The 19,234-nt window shown below is 40.6% G+C and overlaps 1 protein-coding gene across 2 annotated transcripts in view; it reads left to right on the top strand.

The window, feature by feature from the left end:
- The first annotated feature begins 15,182 nt into the window (after nt 1–15,182).
- The window catches only part of CAPN7 (calpain 7), a 40,237-nt gene continuing 36,185 nt past the window's right edge, over nt 15,183–19,234 (top strand). For both annotated transcript variants that reach the window (XM_034994503.1, XM_034994494.1), the window contains exons 1-2: nt 15,183–15,513; nt 18,433–18,541. In XM_034994503.1, coding sequence (XP_034850394.1) covers nt 15,412–15,513; nt 18,433–18,541 — 211 coding nt within the window. In that variant the 5' untranslated portion in view covers nt 15,183–15,411. The remainder of the gene's footprint in view (nt 15,514–18,432; nt 18,542–19,234) is intronic.

Raw genomic sequence — 19,234 nt, 5'->3', positions numbered from 1 at the left:
CGAACTGAAGTTTGCTATATGATGGTGAAAAGGGGGGTGTTATATCTCAATAAAAAAGTAAAAAAGAGAAGGTTTGGGGGTGGTACAGCTACTTCGTCAGAACCTCAAAAGGAGGCAATTGCTTTCATCCATGCTAAATACAAATGTAATCCCTGCCCTTTGCCTTGTCTACAATACTCTTCAATTTCTCTAATTTTAGCAGACTTCTTTTCTTTGAAAGCACTTAAAATGCAGCTGGTCCAAATTGAGATGTGCTGTAAGTATAAAATTTATACCAGCTCTCAAAGGCTTAGTGCAAAAGAGAACATAGAATATCTTATTATATTTAATATTGGTTACATGTTGACATGACAATATCCTAAATATGTTGTATTAAATAAAATACTTTAAAAATAAATTTTAGCTCTTTTGTTGACTCTTTCATATGTGTCTCCTAGAAAATTAAAAATTCTACATGTGGCTAACATATTTCTGTTGGCAGCTTCAGACTGTAACACTTGCTTTCCAAACAACATCTAGGTGGTGCTCTAGTCATATGTTACCTGCTGGGTTCTCAGGGAATCAGAGGCTGAAATGGGGAAAAAAAAAAGAGTCTTATTGGGAGCACTTTGTGAACAAAAGTGGGAGGAGGAAAGATTGGGAAGAGGAGCATTTGGCCAGCGTTATAGACCTGACAAAGTCTCCTCTGGTCTAGAGGAAACTCCAGAGCAAATACTGTTCTTCAGAAGTGTCCCACTTTGGGCACCAGTGGTCAGACCCTTATATTGCTGCCTTGCTCCGATCTTGGTTGAGGGCTATTCCAAGAAGAGGATGCCCTCCATTGAAAGCGGCAGCAGATGCAAAGGGGTTAAGAGCTGGAAGCAATCAGCCAACCATACTCTTAGCTGGACAGTGAGTTCTTTCTTGAAGGGGGTTCTGACCAGAACATCTCAATCTGCTAGATTATGTTTAAAATCACTTTCCAAGGTCCCTCCATGTTCTGGGGATTGCTCTAAGGGTCAATAGCCTAAACAATTTCATATAAAATTTAGTAAGAGCCACTATTTTGCTAGTACATCCAGCTCCAAATTGCATATGTCCCTAAGGATTCTAATTTGTTTGATCTTTTAACATTAGTAATAATAATCATTTGATAAAGTGCACAAGTCTTGGGCACCTGGGTGGCTCAGATGGTTAAGCGTCTGCCTTCGGCTCAGGTCATGATCCCAGCGTCCTGGGATGGAGCCTGCATCAGGCTCTCTGCTCAGTGAGGAGTCTGCTTCTCCCTCTGCTCCTGCCCATGCTCGTGCTCTCTCTCTTTCTCGCTTACTCTTTCTCTCAAATAAATAAATGAATAAAATCTTTAAAAAACTTGCTGAATCATAAGATATGCCTATGTTCAGCTTTATAAGATCTTGCAAAAACAGTTCTTCAAAGTGGTTATAGTAGTTTATATACCTGTTGGGGGGCTGATCAAAAAAACACGAGCCCCCCCCCCCCCCCGCCCAGCGCACCTGGGTGGCTCAGTCAGTTAAGCGTCTGGCTCTTGGTTTTAGCTCAGGTTGTGATCTCAGGGTCCTGAGATCGAGCCCCACGTGGGGTTCTGCGCTCTGCACAGAGTCTGCTTGGGATTCTCTCTCTCTTTCTAAAATAAATAAATAAATCTTAACAAAGCAAAACCCATGACTCTTAATTGACATTTGAACTAGCCCTGGGGGACTCAGAGGCTCCTCACCCCTTCCCCTGTTCTTAAAGTGTGGGTTCCTCTTGCCTTTTCTGCTCCCAGGGGCTGCTCCAAGGACATAGCTTTGAGATGGTGATGTGGTATTAAAAACACCTGCATAGTACACGTAACAGCCCAGTTAGGGCCTCTTTATAAGCTTTTAAGATTTAGAGGGTGGGCACGGGTATCCATTGTCTTGCTGCCACCCAAGACACCCAAGACAAGCCTTGTATGTAAATTCCCTTTGCTATTATTAAAACTGCCACCTACCAACCTGGAGTGGCCTGCCTCTTTCTTTGGTCTCTCCCAGCCCTCTGTATACAGGGCTGGTTTCAGATTATACCAGGGAAGTTCTAGAGAGGGTTGTGAACCTACAACAGCCACCAGCAACGTATGAACGTTCCAGTTCCTCCACATTCTCACCAACACTTTGTATTGTCAGCCTTATCCATTTTAGTCATTCTAGTGGGTTCTAATTTAGTTTTATTAGTTCCGAATTCTCTTGGTACTAGTCACAGTGAATAGGGGTATGGTTGATCTCTATCTTCGTTCACTTTTTCCTCTACCAATTTAACATCCACCTTAAATGGCGAAATGTAATTAAGAAGATGTTTAGCTCTTTGATAAGGGGCAGAGAGTACTATTCCTCTTAATCACCTAGTCTCTATTATGTGACTTGCAAAGGTTCAGAACTGGCAGATTGTCAGATTGTTCCAGAGCAAGGTCTGTAGGTATGCTGGACTGGTATGCTTTTTACCAGTCTAGAAAATACTCAGCAATGTGGATGTGAGGAATTGCCGTTTCTGGAGCCTCCTGAGAGGAGGGCTGTGTCTGTGCTTGCTTGGCACTGCATCCCCAGGGGGCAGCATTCGCCTCCTCTCATTCTTGAGTCCCCCGCCAGAACGATGGAAAGGGATAAAGAAAGTGCAAACCAGGGGTTTGCACCTGGCAGGATGTGAGCTTAATGTAGCCTGCAGATGCATAATGTTGGCTCATGGTGTTTAGAAATAATTAGAATTAGTTGTTTTTTATTTTATGTTATTTTTTATTTTTTAAGATTTTATTTATTTATTTGTCAGAGAGAGAGCACAAGAAGGGGGTGTGGCAGGCAGAGGGAGAAGCAGGCTCCCCACTGAGCAGAGAGCCCCACTCAGGGCTCAATTCCAGGACCCCAGGATAATGACCTGAGCAAAGGCCGACGCTTAACCACCTGAGCAAAGGCCGACGCTTAACCACCTGCACCACCCAGGTGTCCCAGAATTAGTTTTTTTTTTTTTTTTTTAAGATTTTATTTATTTATCTGACAGAGAAAGACACAGTGAGAGAGGGAACACAAACGGGGAGTGGGAGAGGGAGAAGCAGACTCCCCGCCGAGCAGGGAGCCCGATGCGGGACTCGATCCAGGGACTCCAGGATCATGACCTGAGCCGAAGGCAGTCGCTTAACCAACTGAGCCACCCAGGCGCCCTGAATTAGTTGTTTTTTAAAAGTTGGATTTTCACACCAACGTTTGAAGTTCTGGCTTCTCTTAGGAGAGACTCCTAGGCCCGTACTCTCTTCTTGGAGAAGCTGTCTGGAGCTGAGCAGTGACTGCTCCAGGGATGTGGGACATGTGCTGTTCTACTTGCTTCCTACCCCCAGTCTGCTTCTCACACTGACATTCTTTGCCTGGGGTATGGAGTTAATGTGCTGCGAAGAGCTCCGGAGAAGCTTCAGACTGGAAATCATTCCTAGACCAGACTAGAATCCATCTTAGTGCTAGGTTCATAGTAGGTGTTAAAGAAATACCTATTAAGTGGACAAACGAGTGGCCATGAGTCCCTTCTAGAGTAAGAGGCTATGAGACACATAGTTCCTCAAGGAGACACAAGGTGGTGGTGTGCTCTCAGAAATCCGCGTACATGCCGTGCAACCAACCAACTGGAGAAGCCCAACACCATAGTCTAGATTTTCTTTACACGTCACAATTTGAATTCTGTCTGCCATGAATATGTGTGCATATCTTCTAATAATATAAATACATTGTAACCTTACATATATCCTAACAAGTGTATCTTTAGCCACACATATACACCCATATACATATAATAAAAATGTTTCAAATTAGAAGAACTTCTTGAAGGAGAAACTGGGGGAAAAAAAAGACAAAAACAAAAACAAAAAGACCCGTGGAAAATTAGAAGATACATAATTAGGATACATATAACGAATATATGTAATTGGGATATATACAATTTGGATATACATATGAATAGGATACATAATAGAATATATAGGTATAGTTAAAATGCATTTACAGTTTTTATATAATTAATATATTATGTATATAACTAGTATCTATTAAATGTCTATATAAATTAGGAGTGTACGAAGTTAGGATATGTAATCATATATACAGTATTCATGAACAATTAAGATGTATATACAATTATATATTTATACAATCAGAACATACAATTATGTTGAACCATATGAAAGTACAAATATTTGACTGTTTAGACCTTGAAAAACAGCCGTTTTATGTAGTTGAACCTAATGTTTCAAATGGGCCAAAGTTATTATATCTGTTAGAAAACAAAGCTCATCTCGTGGTTTCTTTCACTAGAATTTTCTCTCTTAGTTTCTAAATCTAATGTCCTCAATCTGTCAGTAACATGAAAAATTGGTCCTTTATTGGAGTAAGTGAGACAATATGACCAAGAAACCAAGGACCAACAGTTATTTTTGTTTTCCTCATGTGGGAAATCACAGGGCAGTGTTTGTGGGTAGGGAAATGATTCCATTTTCCCATTACGTGGGGAGGAAAGGAGGTCACTGAAATTTCTATAGGAAGTCAGGCAGGGACTGAGGCATCAGGGATGGAGTCTGGAGGGAGTGTGGGAACACCTCAGGGCCATCCGCCTGCACCCAGATAACTCATGAAAGCTTTGTCTCCTTACAAGACGTGTGAGGTGATGGAGCCTGGAAGAGCAGTGTTCAGACACATTTAGGACCCAAAGCAAAACAGCCTGAGGGGTGGCAGAGGAAGAGATTAGGAAGGAAGGAAAGTTCAAGAACATGGACCCAGCACAGCAGACATGGGATTCACCCCTGTCCTGTCATCATTAGCATGACGCACGCCGTCCCTGAGCACCAGAAGTTCAAGGCCATGAGGCCATGGAGCCATGGTCAAGAGTCTTGGCTGGAAAAAGACCTTGAGCTTCCCATGTCTCCTTTTTAAATCTAGACCAGTGGTTCTCAAAGTGTGGTCTCTGCACCAGCAGCACCCAGGAACCTGGCAGAAATGCACATCTGAGGGTCCTCCCTGCCCAGACCTCCTGAATCAGAAGCCCTAGGAGTAGAGCGCAGCATTCTGGGGGTGAGCAGGCCCCCAGCCCCAGGTGAGGCTGATTCAGCCACAGTGTGAGGAGCACTGCCTCCTTCCCATCACTTCCCCACAGCCATACCAATGAATGGTAGTGCTCCCTGCACCCTGGACTCCACACACCTGCCCCATCCTGAGCCTGAAACATCCCTCTCCCTCTCTGCTTTGCTCTTCTCTGCCCTCCTCTAGGACGGGTGTGAGGCCCCCCAGGCTGACGAGATGCTGCTCCTCTGGCCCTCCCGGCCCCCAACTTACCTCTCCCTTAACAATTATCAAATGCTGTCTGAACCATTGGCTTATGCACTTCCTGTTCACTACAGTGTGAACTGATCCAGTCACTTTGTTCTAATCTGCCATGTCGGGTCACAGAATTCTTAGTATTTGTTGACTGAAGTAATAAACTATCACTACGAGGCTAGCAGCTTTACACAGACTAATATAATACACTACTATTACCAGTAATATTCTCTCTTCTGCCTACAGCCTCCCAGGGCAGTGCTAATTCCAGAAGCCCTTTGCAAGCCTGAATTTCAAAACTTTTGCTGCTTCTTTATTTGGCTGCTTTGACTGTGAGGCCATTTGTGGGAAGGGAGGCGAGGAATTCAACCACCGACAGCCTGGGCTTTCCTGAGCAGGGGTTTGCGTGCCGACCAGTGCCTTCCGGAGCTCACCGTGTCTCTGGGTCTGTCCCAGCTCTCCGTGTGGGTAGGCTGTCCTAGTGCAGGATGAGGGCATTTTGACCAAGTAGCTTTGGGTCCTTCACATTGGAAAATGCTACTGTGCTGCATGTCACAGACTTGGCCCAAGGTGCAGGTGCGATTGTATGTCCTGGCAGACTGTGCCCAGACCATCCCCAGACCATCCCCATCATGAGGCTCCACCACCAAACTCTCAAGATTTTCTGGATAGGGAAGAGGAGTCCAAGATGGCAGAGGAGTAGGAGACTGTAATTTTGTCTGGTCCCAGGAATTCAGCTAGATAGGAATCAAACCATTCTGAACAGCTACGAACTCAACAGGAGATCAAAGAAAAGAATAGCAACAACTCTCTGAACAGAAAAGTGACCACTTCCTGGAAGGTAGGATGTGCGGAGAAGTGAATCCGAGGCTCACAGGCCAGGTGAGCATGGAGTGAGGCCGGAGACCGGGGAGACAGGAGTGATTGACTGCTTTTCTCTGGGGGCTCACTGAGGAGCTCTCAGCTCCGGGGCCAGAGATTAGGAGGACAGATTTTCATTCTCATCCTCTAAAACTGTGTGGAAAGCCTTGAGGGTACAAAAGCCACAGAGAGCAAACCAGAACGGATTACTTAGCCAGGCCCCTGGCTACGATGGTGCAATTCCACCTCCAGCAAAGCATTTGAGAATCACTGCAACAGGCCCCTCCCAGAAGATCAGCAAGAATATGCAGCCAAGACCAAGTTTACCCATCAATGAGAACTGCAAAACTCCAGCGCTAGGGGAATACAGCACATAGAATTCATGGCTTTTTCCCCATGATTCTTTAGTCTTTTTTTTTTTTTTTTAAGATTTTATTTATTTATTTGACAGAGAGAAAGAGAGAGACAGCAAGAGAAGGAACACAAGCAGGGGGAGTGGGAGAGGGAGAAGCAGGCTTCCCATGGAGCAGGGAGCCTGATGTGGGGCTCGATCCCAGGACCCCGAGATCATGACCTGAGCTGAAGGCAGACGCTTAACGACTGAGCCACCCAGGCGCCCCTTTAATTTTCATTTTTACAGTTACATTCTATCCCTTTGTTGTATTTAAGCTTATTTTTGTATATATATAAGTTCTTCTTCCTTTATAATTTAGGGATGCAGTTCTTCTAATAGACCAAAATACACCCAAAATCTAGTGTATGGCTCTGTTATTTTCACCTGTCTGATCAAGTTCTCTTTTTTTGTTGTTATTTTTTTCTCTTCTTCCTTTTTTTGCTTTTTTTTCTTGTTTTGTTAAACACTTTTTTAATTTTTATCTTTACAGTTACATTCTATCTTTCAATGTATTTAATTTTATTTTTGTATATATGTTTTTTGTCTTTACAATTTTAAGATGTCGTTTCTTCTAACAAACTGACCAAAATACACTCAGGAGATAGTGTATTCCTCTGTTCTGTTCACCTGCCTGTTTATATCCCTTCCTTTTTTTTTTTTCTTTCCACTTTTGTTTTTTCTTATCTTTTAATTGCCATTTTTACAGTTACATTCTATCCTTTCATTGTATTTAATTTTATTTTTGTACATATATAAGTTTTTCTTTCTTTATAACTTTGGGATCTAGTTTTCTAAAAAAAACAGACCAAAATGCACACAGAATCCAGTATATTGCTCTATTCTGCTCACCTGTCTGATTATATTCTCTCTCTCTCTCTTTTTTTTTTTTCCTCCCAGTTTCAGGTCTCTTCTCATTTGTTTTGTGTATGTTTCTCTGGAGTCATTGTTGCCATTTTAGTATTTTGTTCTCTCATTCATCTATTCTTCTCTGGACAGAATGACAATACGGAAAAAACCTCACCTCGAAAAAGAGAACAAGAGGCAGTACTGACTGCCAGGGACCTAATCAGTATGGACATAAGTAAGATGTCAGAACTCGAGTTCAGAATAACGATTATAAAGATACAAGCTGGGCTTGAGAAAAGAATCCCTTTCTGGAGAAATAAAAGAACTAAAATCTAACCAAGTTGAAATCAAAAAGGCTATTAATGCAATGCAATCAAAACTGGAGGCTCTAACTGCTAGGATAAATGAAGCAGAAGCAAGAATTAGTGATATAGAAGACAAAATGATGGAGAATAAAGAAGCTGAGAAAAAGAGATAAACAACTACTGGATCAGAAAGGGAGAATTTGAGATATAAGTGATATCAGAAAGCAGAACAATATTAGAATAACTGGGATCCCAGAAGAAAAGGAAAGAGAGAGAGAGGGGCAGAAGGCATATTGGAGCAAATTATAGTGGAGAACTTCCCTAATCTGGCGAAGGAAACAGGCATCAAAATCCAGGAAGCACAAAGAACCCCCTCAAAATCAATAAAACTATTGAATTATTTTGTTCAACACCCTGACATATAATAGTGAAACTTACAAATCCTGAAAGCCACTTGGGACAAGAGGTATGTAACCTACAAGAGTAGAAACATTAGATTGGCAGCAGACCTATCCATGGAGACCTGGCAGGCCAGAAAGGACTGGCATGATATATTCAGGGTGCTAAATGAGAAAAATATGCAGCCAAGAATACTTTATCCAGCTAGGATATCATTCAAAATAGAAGAAGAAATAAAAATCTTCCAGGAAAAACAGAAACTAAAAGAATTTGTGATCACCAAACTAGCCCTACAAGAAATATTAAAAGGGATCCTCTAAGCAGAGAGAGCCCAAAAGTAACATAGACCAGAAAGGTATGGAGAAAATATACAGTAACAGTCACTTTATAGGTAATACAATGGCACTAAATTCGTATCTTTCAATAGTCACTCTGAATGTAAATGGGCTAAATGCCTCAATCAAAAGACACAGGCTATCAGATTGGATTAAAAAACAAGACCCATCAATGTGCTGTCTGCAAGAGACTCATTTGAGACCCAAGGACACCACCAGATTGAAAGTGAGGGCATGGAAAACCATTTAGCATGCTAATGGCCATCAAAAGAAAGCTGAGGTGGCAATCCTTACATCAGACAAATTAGATTTTAAACCAAAGACTGTAATAAGAGATGAGGAAGGACACTATATCATAATTAAAGGGTCGATCCAAAAAGAAGTTCTAACAATTGTAAATATTCATGCCCCTAACTTGGGAGCAGCCGATTATAAAAGCCAATTAATAACAAAATCAAAGAAACACATTGATAATAATACAATAATAGTAGGGGACTTTAACACCCCCCCTCACTGCAATGGACAGATCATCTAAGCAGAAGATCAACAAGGAAATAAGGGCTTTGATTGACACACTGGACCAGATGGACTTTACAGATATATTCAGAACATTCTGTCCTGAAGCATTAGACTACACAGTCTTCTCGAGTGCACCTGGAACGTTCTCCAGAAAAGATTACATACTGGGTCACAAAACAGGTCTCGACCAGTACCAAAAGACTGAGATCATTCCCTGCATATTTTTGGACCACAGTGCTTTGAAACTAGAACTCAATCACAAGAGGAAAGTTGGAAAGAACTCAAATACATGGAGGCTAAAGAGCACCCTACTAAATAATGAATGGGTCAACTAGGAAATTAAAGAAGAATTTTTAAAAATTCATGGAAACAAATGAAAATGAAAACACACTGTTCAAAATCTTTGGGATGCAGCAAAGGTGGTCCTAAGAGGGAAGTATATAGCACTACAAGCCTTTCTCAAGAAACAAGAAAGGTCTCAAATACACAACCTAACCGTACACCTAAAGGAGCTGGAAAAAGAACGGCAAATAAAGCCTAAACCCAGCAGGAGAAGAGAAATAATGATGATGCAGAAATCAATGAAAGAGAAACCAAAAGAACAGTAAAACGGATCAACAAAATTAGGAGCTTGGTCTCTGAAGGAATTAATAAGATTGATAAACCCCTGGCCAGACTTATCCAAAAGAAAAGAAAAAGGACCCAAATAAACAAAATCATGAATGAAAGAGGAGAGATCACAACCAAAACCGAAGAAATACAAACAATTATAAGAACATATTATGAGCAACTATATGCCAGCAAATTAGGCAATCTGGAAGAAATGGATGCATTCCTAGATACATATAAACTACCAAAACTGAACCAGGAAGAAATAGAAAACCTGAACAGACCCATAACCAGCTAGGAAATTGAAGCAGTCATCAAAAATCTCCCAACAAACAGGAGCCCAGGGCCAGTAGGCTTCCCAGGGAAATTCTACCAAACATGCAAAGATGAAATAATACCTATTCTCCTGAAGCTGTTTCAAAAAATGGAAACAGAAGGAAAGCTTCCAGACTCATTCTATGAGGCCAGCATTACCTTGATCCCAAAACCAAAGACCCCACCAAAAAGGAGAATTACAGACCAATATCCCTGATGAACATGGATGCAAAAATTCTCACCAAAATACTACCCAGTAGAATCCAACTGTGCATTAAAACGATTATTCACCATGACCAAGTGGGATTTATTCCTGGGCTACAAGTTTGGTTCAACATCTGCAAATCAATCAATGTGATACACTACATAAATAAAAGAAAGGACAAGAACCATATGATCCTTTCAATAGATGCAGAAAAAGCATTTGACAAAGTATAGCATCCTTTCTTGATTGAAACTCTTCACAGCGTAGGGATAGAGGGTACATACCTCAATATCATAAAAGCTGTATATAAAAAGCCCATAGCAAATATCAGTCTCAATGGGGAAAAACTGAGAGCTTTCCCCCTAAGGTCAGGAACACAGCAGGGATGTCCACCATCACCACTGCTGTTCAACATAGTACTAGAAGTCCTAGTCTCATCAATCAGACAACAAAAAGAAATAAAAGGCATCCAAAGTGGAAAAGAAGTCAAACTCTCACTCTTTGCTGATGACATGATACTCTATGGGGAAAACCCAAAAGACTCCACCCCCAAATTGCTAGAACTTATAAAGGAATTCAGCAAAGTGACAGGATACAAAATCGATGCACAGAAATCAGTTGCATTTCTATACACTAACAATGAGACAGAAGAAAGAGAAATTAAGGAGTTGATCCCATTTACAATTGCAACCAAAACCATAAGATACCTAGGAATAAACCTAACCAAAGAGGCAAAGGATCTGTACTCAGAAAACTATAGAATACTCATGAAAGAAATTGAGGAAGACACAAAGAAATGGAAAAACGTTCCATGCTCATGGATTGGAAGAAAAAGTATTGTTAAAATGTCTATGCTACCTAGAGCAATCTACACATCCAATGCAATTCCCATCAAAATACCATCTACTTTTTTCACAGAACCGGAACAAATAATCCTAAAATTTGTATGGAACTAGAAAAGACCCCAAATAGCCAGAGGAATGTTGAAAAAGAAAACCAAGGCTGGTGGCATCACAATTCCAGACTTCAAGCTCTATTACAAAGCTGTCATCATCAAGACAGTATGGTACTGGCACAAAAACAGACACATAGATCAATGGAACAGAACAGAGAGCCCAGGAATGGACCCTCAACTCTATGGTCAACTCATCTTCAACAAAGCAGGAAAGAACATCCAATGGAAAAAAGACAGTCTCTTCAACAAATGATGTTGGGAAAATTGGACAGCCACATGCAGAAGAATGAACCTGGGCCATTTTCTTACACCATAGACAAAATTATAGACTCAAAATGGATGAAAGACCTACATGTGAAACAATAATCCATCAAAATCCTAGAGGAGAACACAGGCGCAAGCTCTTTGACCTCAGCCACAACAACTTCTTGCTACACACGTCTCCGAAGGAAAGGGAAACAAAAGCAAAAATGAATTATTGGGACTTCATCAAGTTAAAAAGCTTTGCACGGCAAAGGAAATAGTCAACAAAACTAAAAGGCAACCTACAGAATGGGAGAAGATATTTGCCAATGACATATTAGATAAAGGGCTAGTATCCAAGATCTATAAAGAACTTAGCAAACTCAATACCCAAAAAACAAATAATCCAATCAAGAAATGGTCAGGGGACACCTGGGTGGCTCAGTCGGTTAAGCATCGGCCTTCGGCTCGGGTCATGATCCCAGAGTCCTGGGATCGAGTCCCGCATCGGGCTCCCTGCTCTGCGGGGAGCCTGCTTCTCCCTCTGCCTCTGCTTCTCTCTCTCTGTCTCTCATGAATAAATAAATAAAATCTTAAAAAAAAAGAAAAGAAATGGTCAGAAGACACAAAGAGACATTTCTCCAAAGAACACATCCAAATGACCAACAGACACATGAAAAAATGCCCAACATCACTTGGCATCAGGGAAATACAAATCAAAACCACAATGAGATACCACCTCACACCACTCAAAATGGCTAAGATTAACAAGTCAGGAAACAACAGATGTTGGCAAGGATGCAGAGAAATGGGAACCTTCTTACACTATTGGTGGGAATGCATGCCAGTGCAGCCACTCTGAAAAACAGTATGGAAGGTCCTCAAAAAGTTGAAAATAGAGCTACCCTACGAACCAGCAATTTCACTACTGGGTATTTACCCCAAAGATACAAATGTAGGGATCTGAAGGGGCACCTGCACCCCAATGTTTATAGCAGCAATGTCCACAGTAGCCGAACTATGGAAAGAGCCCAGATGTCCATCAACAGTTGAATGGATAAAAAAGACGTGGTATCTCTATGTAATGGAATATTACAGAGCCCTCAAAAAAAAAAAAAAAGAAATCGACTTTTGCAATGACATGGATGGAACTAGAGGGCATTATGCTAAGTGAAATAAGCCAATCAGAGAAAGACAATTATTATATGGTCTCATTGATATGTGGAATTTAAGAAACAAAACAGAGGATCATAGGTGAAGAGGGTAAAAATAAAACAAGATGAAACCAGAGAGGGAGACAAACCATAAGAGACTCTTAATCGTAGGAAACAAACTGAGGGTTGTTGGAGGGGAGGTGGGTGGTCGGATAGGGTAACTGGGTGGTGGACATTAAGGCAGGCATGTGATGTAATGAGCACTGGATATCCTATAAGACTGATGAATCACAGACCTGTACCTCTGAAACCAATAATACATTGTATGTTAATTAATTGAATTAAAATAAAAAATAAAAACAAACAAAAAAGATTTTCTGGATATTTTGTGATTACCCAATACAAGGTCAATATATAAATATCAGTTTTATTCCTATATATTACCAAAAACAGTTGTAACTGGACAATGGAATTTGGAATAGCATAAAAATATGAAATGCTTAGGGATAAATGTATTCAACGATGTGCTAGATCTGTGCACTATACAACACTGCTGAGATAAAGACTGGAAGACATGAAGAGATTTACTGTGTTCATGCATTAGAAAACTCCATAAAACTCCATTTTGTTGAGATGGCAGATATTTTGAAGCTTCAACTTGCTTTTACCCTGCCTTATCTCACTCTCTCTTATGTTTGTGTCTTCAGCGTGTAGCTCTGTGCCCGGCACCAAGTAGGTGTCCAGTGTTCATTGAGTAAATGAATGAGGATTAAATATATAGGGAATAAATGAGTAAGTGCAGGAAGTAATCACAACTACCTAGGAGTGCTAGAAAAGACTTCCTTAAAGATGGACTAGGAATTCTATAAGCTGTAATGAAAGGAGGAACATTAGACATAGAAATCCTCTTATGAGAAAACTGCATTTGTCTGCGCTAGCTTGTGGTCGGTTTGTGGGAGACAGTGACCATAAATGCCTTGGGGATATGGCCTGAGCTCATGTTCTGAGGACCTTCTAATCTGTGCTAAGGAATTTGTATCTCATTCTTCAGAATGGAGATGGGGGGAGGGCACATTGAATATATTTAATAGGGGGGTTCCCTCATTCATGTTTTAAAATATGGAACACAGGGGTGCCTGGGTGACTCAGTCGTTAAGCGTCTGCCTTCGGCTCAGGTCATGATCCCAGGGTCCTGGGTTTGAGCCCTGCATCAGGCTCCCTGTTCAGCAGAGAGCCTGCTTCTCGCTCTGCCCCTGCTTGTGTTCCCTCTGTTGCTGTCTCTCTGTCAAATAAATAAAATCTTTAAAAATTTAAAAAAATAAAATAAAATACTGAATACCTGCTCTGGACCAAGGCTTGTGTTCAATACTAGCATAGAACTGGTAAAGACAGAAACCATCCCTGCTTCAGTTATAAAACTGTCATACTAATGATGAGAACTATCTTTGTATCAGGCACAAAGTCCAATTCTTGTGTGTGGTTGTTTTTTTTTTTTTTTACAACAGCTCAGTTAGATGTTATTAATTTCACTAAATGTGAGGGGTTAAAGAAACTAAGAAACGAGACTCCCATTTAAATACAGACCATGACTAAAATAAATTTTTTTATTAAGGTACCGTTAAGAAAAAAATTAGATCACACATTTAAAATGTAGAGTTTAGGGACACCTGGGAGGCTGGTCAGTTGGGCCACACTGACTCTCGCTTTCTGCTGGGGTCATGATCTGGGGGGGCATGAGAACAAGCTCTGGCTCCCTCTGCTCTTTCCCCTCACACCATGCTTTCTCTCTCAAATTAAAAAAGAAATCTTTGTAAAATTCAATTAAAAATTAAAAACAATAAAACGTAGCATTTAATGGGTTTCCACAAACGTATATATTTTGGCGTCATCACCAAGACATAAAACATTTCTATTACCCTAGAAGTTTCTCTTGTATCCCCCCTCAACCATTGATCTCATTTCTAACATTACTGGTTAGATTTGTCTTTAATAGTGTTTCTTATAAACAGAATTATGCAGTATGTACTGTGTCTTTCTGCTTTGAATTATCATGATTCAATTTTGACTTTCAGCCATATTGTGGTGCCTATCACCAGTTCATTTTTATTATTGTTGAATTCAGAGTTTTAAGGGAAAAGATATTAATCAGATAATCACCTAATTAAGTGGTTAATTACAATAGCATTAAGTTGACTAAAGGATAAGTACAGGTGAAGATATATTACCTTGTTTGTTGACAATTCAACCAAGATCATACATGGGGGGCAGGGGTATATAAGATTACGATCCAGTTTGTGGAAAATAAATTAAAGGGTATCTTAAAAGAATCCTATGTCCTTATTTTACGTCCCCACTTTTTAAAAAGTCAGTCCAGATGGAAAGTGTTATTCCACGGCCCTTTATACCTCCCCTTTACACACCGGAGAGAAAAAGTCTCCGTACGGCGCATGCGCCGCGCCCACCAAGTGTTGTGCGCAACAGCTGCCGTAGGCATTTCCACATCCGCGCAAACTGCGGAGAAGTCTGCGGCTCGGACTTGACTCTGCTTTTCGCCGACCCAATCCCGGGAGCCATGGCGGTCACGCGCGCGCCGGCGCCCAGCAGGCCAGGCCCCGCCCATCACACACGTACTCCCACGAGCCCGGCCTTTGCCGCCCCATCTCCGGAGAAACTCCCGAGGAGCACCTGCGACTGCGCAGTGGAGCCGGTGGGCGGGGCGGGGAAATGCGGTTGCCGGGATGTGGGGCAGCCCCACAGGCTGGGAGCTGGACCGGAGATTAGGAGGCGCCGCGTTGTAGCGGGCCCTGGCCGGGAAGGCCGGCTCCCTTCCCTCAGCCATCGAAAATAAACTTTGCTGCTCTTTTCGGGGCGTTCTCGGGTCCGTCTCCCGGCGGCGCCGCTGTCGGTGAAGGGCTTTCGTGCGTCAGGGCTTCCCTCCTTCCCTCCGCCGGTGCGGGGCCTCGGCGCCATGGACGCCACGGCGCTGGAGCGGGACGCCGTGCAGTTCGCCCGGCTGGCGGTGCAGCGCGACCAGGAAGGTCGCTATTCCGAGGCGGTGTTTTACTACAAGGTAGGGCAGAGGACCGCAGCACCTGGAGAGGCCAGGGGGCGGGTGCAGGTGCGGCGGCGGCCCGGCCTTCTGGGCTTTGCTGTTCCTCTTCCTGCTCTGCTGCTCTCCTTTTCGAGGGAGAGGCGACCCGGCTGCTGCCACGGTGGGGAGGTGTGGTCGAGGTCGGGAGCCTCCACTTCTCTGGTGACGGTCTTCAGTGGCAGACGTCCACCGCTGAGCTACTTACGGCAGCAGTAGTTCGGTGTGGCTAGTTAGGTGACTAATTCTCGCTGTCACTTGGCTCTGATTTATGGCTTGTGGGAAGTGGTCTCTGATACACACTAAAATAATGCACGTTCGTTGAAGAAAATAAGGTTTTAAAAAAGAGTAACACGTCTCTTATCTTGGCATTTAATACATCTGTGCTGCTTTTTCTACGCGTATTTACATTCGCAGCTTTGAAAACATTTGAGTGTAGTTGACACAGAATGTTACGTTAGTTTCAAGGGAACAACATAGTGATTCAACTTCTCTATACGTAAGACAAACTTGGATTGTACCGTTTATACTACTTTTAACCTGTTCTTTGTATTTGAGCTTTTAAAAACTCATTAAAGTTGCTTGTTTAATATAGTCTTATTAACGACAGATGCGTGGTATTCCATTATGTGAACGTACCATAATTTATTTATAAACTAATGGGCATTTAGGTTCATTCTGATTTTTCAGCATCGTAAGTAATGGTGCAGTTGTTATCTTTATAGCTAATGCTTTACACATTTCTTGGCTCTTTCTTTTGGCTGAGTTACTGGGGGCGGAATTATTAAAGAATAGGATCTTCCACAGTCCACTCTGCTCTCCAGTCCTGCGGATTTGCATATACACCCCTCCAGCTCTGTGCCCTCTGCTTCCTTGTGGAGGTAGCTGTATCCTCGTGATTTTGTTCCCCCCACCCCCTTTTTTTAAAAAAAGGAAAAGAATGTCAGGCTTTGATAATAGCGGAGTAGTAAATTTTTTTTTATATAAACGTATATGCGGTCAGTAAGGTATGATTTGTATTTCTCAGATTATATTATATTGCCTTCATTTTATAACCTATATTTAGAGACTTTTGGTGTGTTTCATAATCATTTCTTTTGGACTTTTTGAGGAAAGTTTCGTGAAGGTAGTATTTCTTTAAAAGTAAAATTCCATGTGTTTGAGTTTTGTGAAATAACTGACAAATATTCATAGGTTAAAATAGTGTCACATAAAATAGCTTTGTGTAAAGCAAAAGAAAATACTACGCGGTGCCTCTTGTTTTGCTGTGCCATTGCATGCATGTGATTATGAAGAATTTTTTTTTATCCTTGAGAAAGTCAGAAAAGTGTTTGTGCTTCTAGGAACTGTTTATATAAACTTTACCAGATCTTTAGCATTTTTCGGTCTTCATTACTGTTCTATGAGGGATTCTTTAATTGTCATTTTCAAATATAAATTAAATGAGTAAAATAAGATTGATACCAGCAATTATTTAGTTGGCTTTATTTCTTTTAAGCAAGATAATTATTTGAATGTCAGTATTTACATCAAGGTAATTGGAGATGTGAAATATATATATATATAAACTATCAGTATTTAGATAATAGTACATAATAAAAAATATTTAATGTTTACGTGGAACACTACATCAAAAACTAATGATGTATGGTGATTAATGTAACATAATAAAAAAAATGAATCACTATGTTGTACACCTGAAACTAATGTAACATTTTGTGTCAACTATATTCAAATAAAAAATATTTTAAAAAGAAAAAAAAATGTTTACATGTAAAGTTATATTTTCCTCCCATGAAATGTCTGAGTTACAGAATCTGAGAATATCCTCTTTCCTATTCCCACAGCCTTTCAATGAATTTTCATTTCATTTCATTCAATTTCAGACTCTTTTTACTGATTTTGTTAAGTTCAGTGAAACAACTCCTGCTCCAACAACTGGATTCAAAAAGTTAAATATTCAGTAGATGGCTGGCTTCTTTGGATCCATCATGCATCAGCCTCTGTAAAGTGCACATGCTTAGGTTATTGCTGAGAAGGTGTTTTTACTTTGGAGAAATCTCTCAGTGGTCCTTCTCGCTGTAACACTGGTAACCTGTTATCCTAGAATGGTGATGGGGAGAGTGAGGCTCTTTCTTCCTCACTAGCCACAGCATAAGTGGCTGTGGGAGTATTAGAAAAACTGGATGATGAATCCAGGTTTTCTTAATTGAAATAAGTTTATTTCATACAACTGAAATCTGCTTTAAAATGTGTCACCCTTTGGCAATATTTTCTATGGAGAAGAAGATTTTCTTTCCACTGTGAGATATTTAGCCTTTATAATTTTTTTTTTTATTTTATTTTTAAGTACTCTCTACACTCAGTGTGGGGCTCAAACTTAAAACCTTGAGATCAAGAGTCTAATACTCTACTAACTGAGCCAGCCAGGCACCTTGACCTTTATAATTTATTATAATCTTCCTTTGACATTTAATTTTATTTGTTATCATTAACCAATTGACTATTTTTATTATTATTAACCAATAGTAACGAGTATTATTATTATATACCTGTCCTTATGCTTTTCAGGCTCAATTCATATTTTCAAGGTATATGATTTTAAGTCTGACCTATTGCGTAAAGAAAAAGGAAAGCAAAAGACATGTGAGCTAAAGCTATTCTAAGAAAATGTTTATAATCTCTTGTATTTGAGTTTGTAAATTTTCAACAGTATGAGAAAATTGAGAGTATTGAGAACTGAAGAAAAGGTGTTGGAGGGTTATATAACCTTCTTGGTACTGTCTTAAAGACATTCTTATTTTATAGTTCATAGACAGCAATAGTGAGTTACGAAGTGGTAGAGAAAATTCAGATTGTAATTCATCTGTTAGATTCCTTTGATTTTTTTTCTTTTTTTAGGAAGCTGCACAAGCCTTAATTTATGCTGAGATGGCAGGATCAGGCCTAGAACATATTCAAGAAAAAATAAATGAGTACCTGGAAAGAGTTCAGGCTTTGCATTCAGCAGGTTAGTAAAGGACTACTAAACTTACCATTTTTTTTTTCTTCTCTCTCATCACATCCTTTCCCCCTATGTTTCTCTTTCTTTTTTTTTAAATTTTTATTATTGAAAAAAGTTGACATACGGTGTTGTATTAGTCCCTAGTGTTTCTCTTTCCTTTTCCTTTTCATCTTTAGATCTTGATCTTCACTCTTGCTGCTCATTCCTTTTTTGGTAATCATGTCTTTAAAAGTCATAGTGTGGCAGGAAGGGAAAAATGAAGGGGGGGAAATCGGAGGGGGAGACGAACCATGAGAGACTATGAACTCTGAGAAACAAACTGAGGGTTCTAGAGGGGAGGGGGGTGGGGGGATGGGTTAGCCTGGTGATGGGTATTAAAGAGGGCACGTTCTGCATGGAGCACTGGGTGTTCTATGCAAACAGTGAATCATGGAACACTACATCAAAAACTAATGATGTAATGTATGGTGATTAACATAACATAATAAAATTTTTTAAAAAGTCATAGTGTGGAAATAAGTGATAAATCTGTTAATAGGAACCTTACGAATAATATAGTCTAATCTCCTAATTTCCCAGGGGTACAGAGATAATGAATTATATACATTCAAACTGTATCATTGTCAGAGTCAGGATTAGGACCCTGTTAAAGTCTACTTTTTCAATATCTGTCACATGCTGTCTCCTGATATTAAGATT

The sequence above is a fragment of the Mirounga leonina genome, unplaced genomic scaffold, assembly GCF_011800145.1.
Source record: "Mirounga leonina isolate KUSES-001 unplaced genomic scaffold, KU_Mleo_1.0 Mir_115, whole genome shotgun sequence".
NCBI lineage: Eukaryota > Metazoa > Chordata > Mammalia > Carnivora > Phocidae > Mirounga > Mirounga leonina.
Note: the sequence above shows the minus strand (reverse complement) of the source record. Positions and strands in the feature narration are given on the sequence as shown.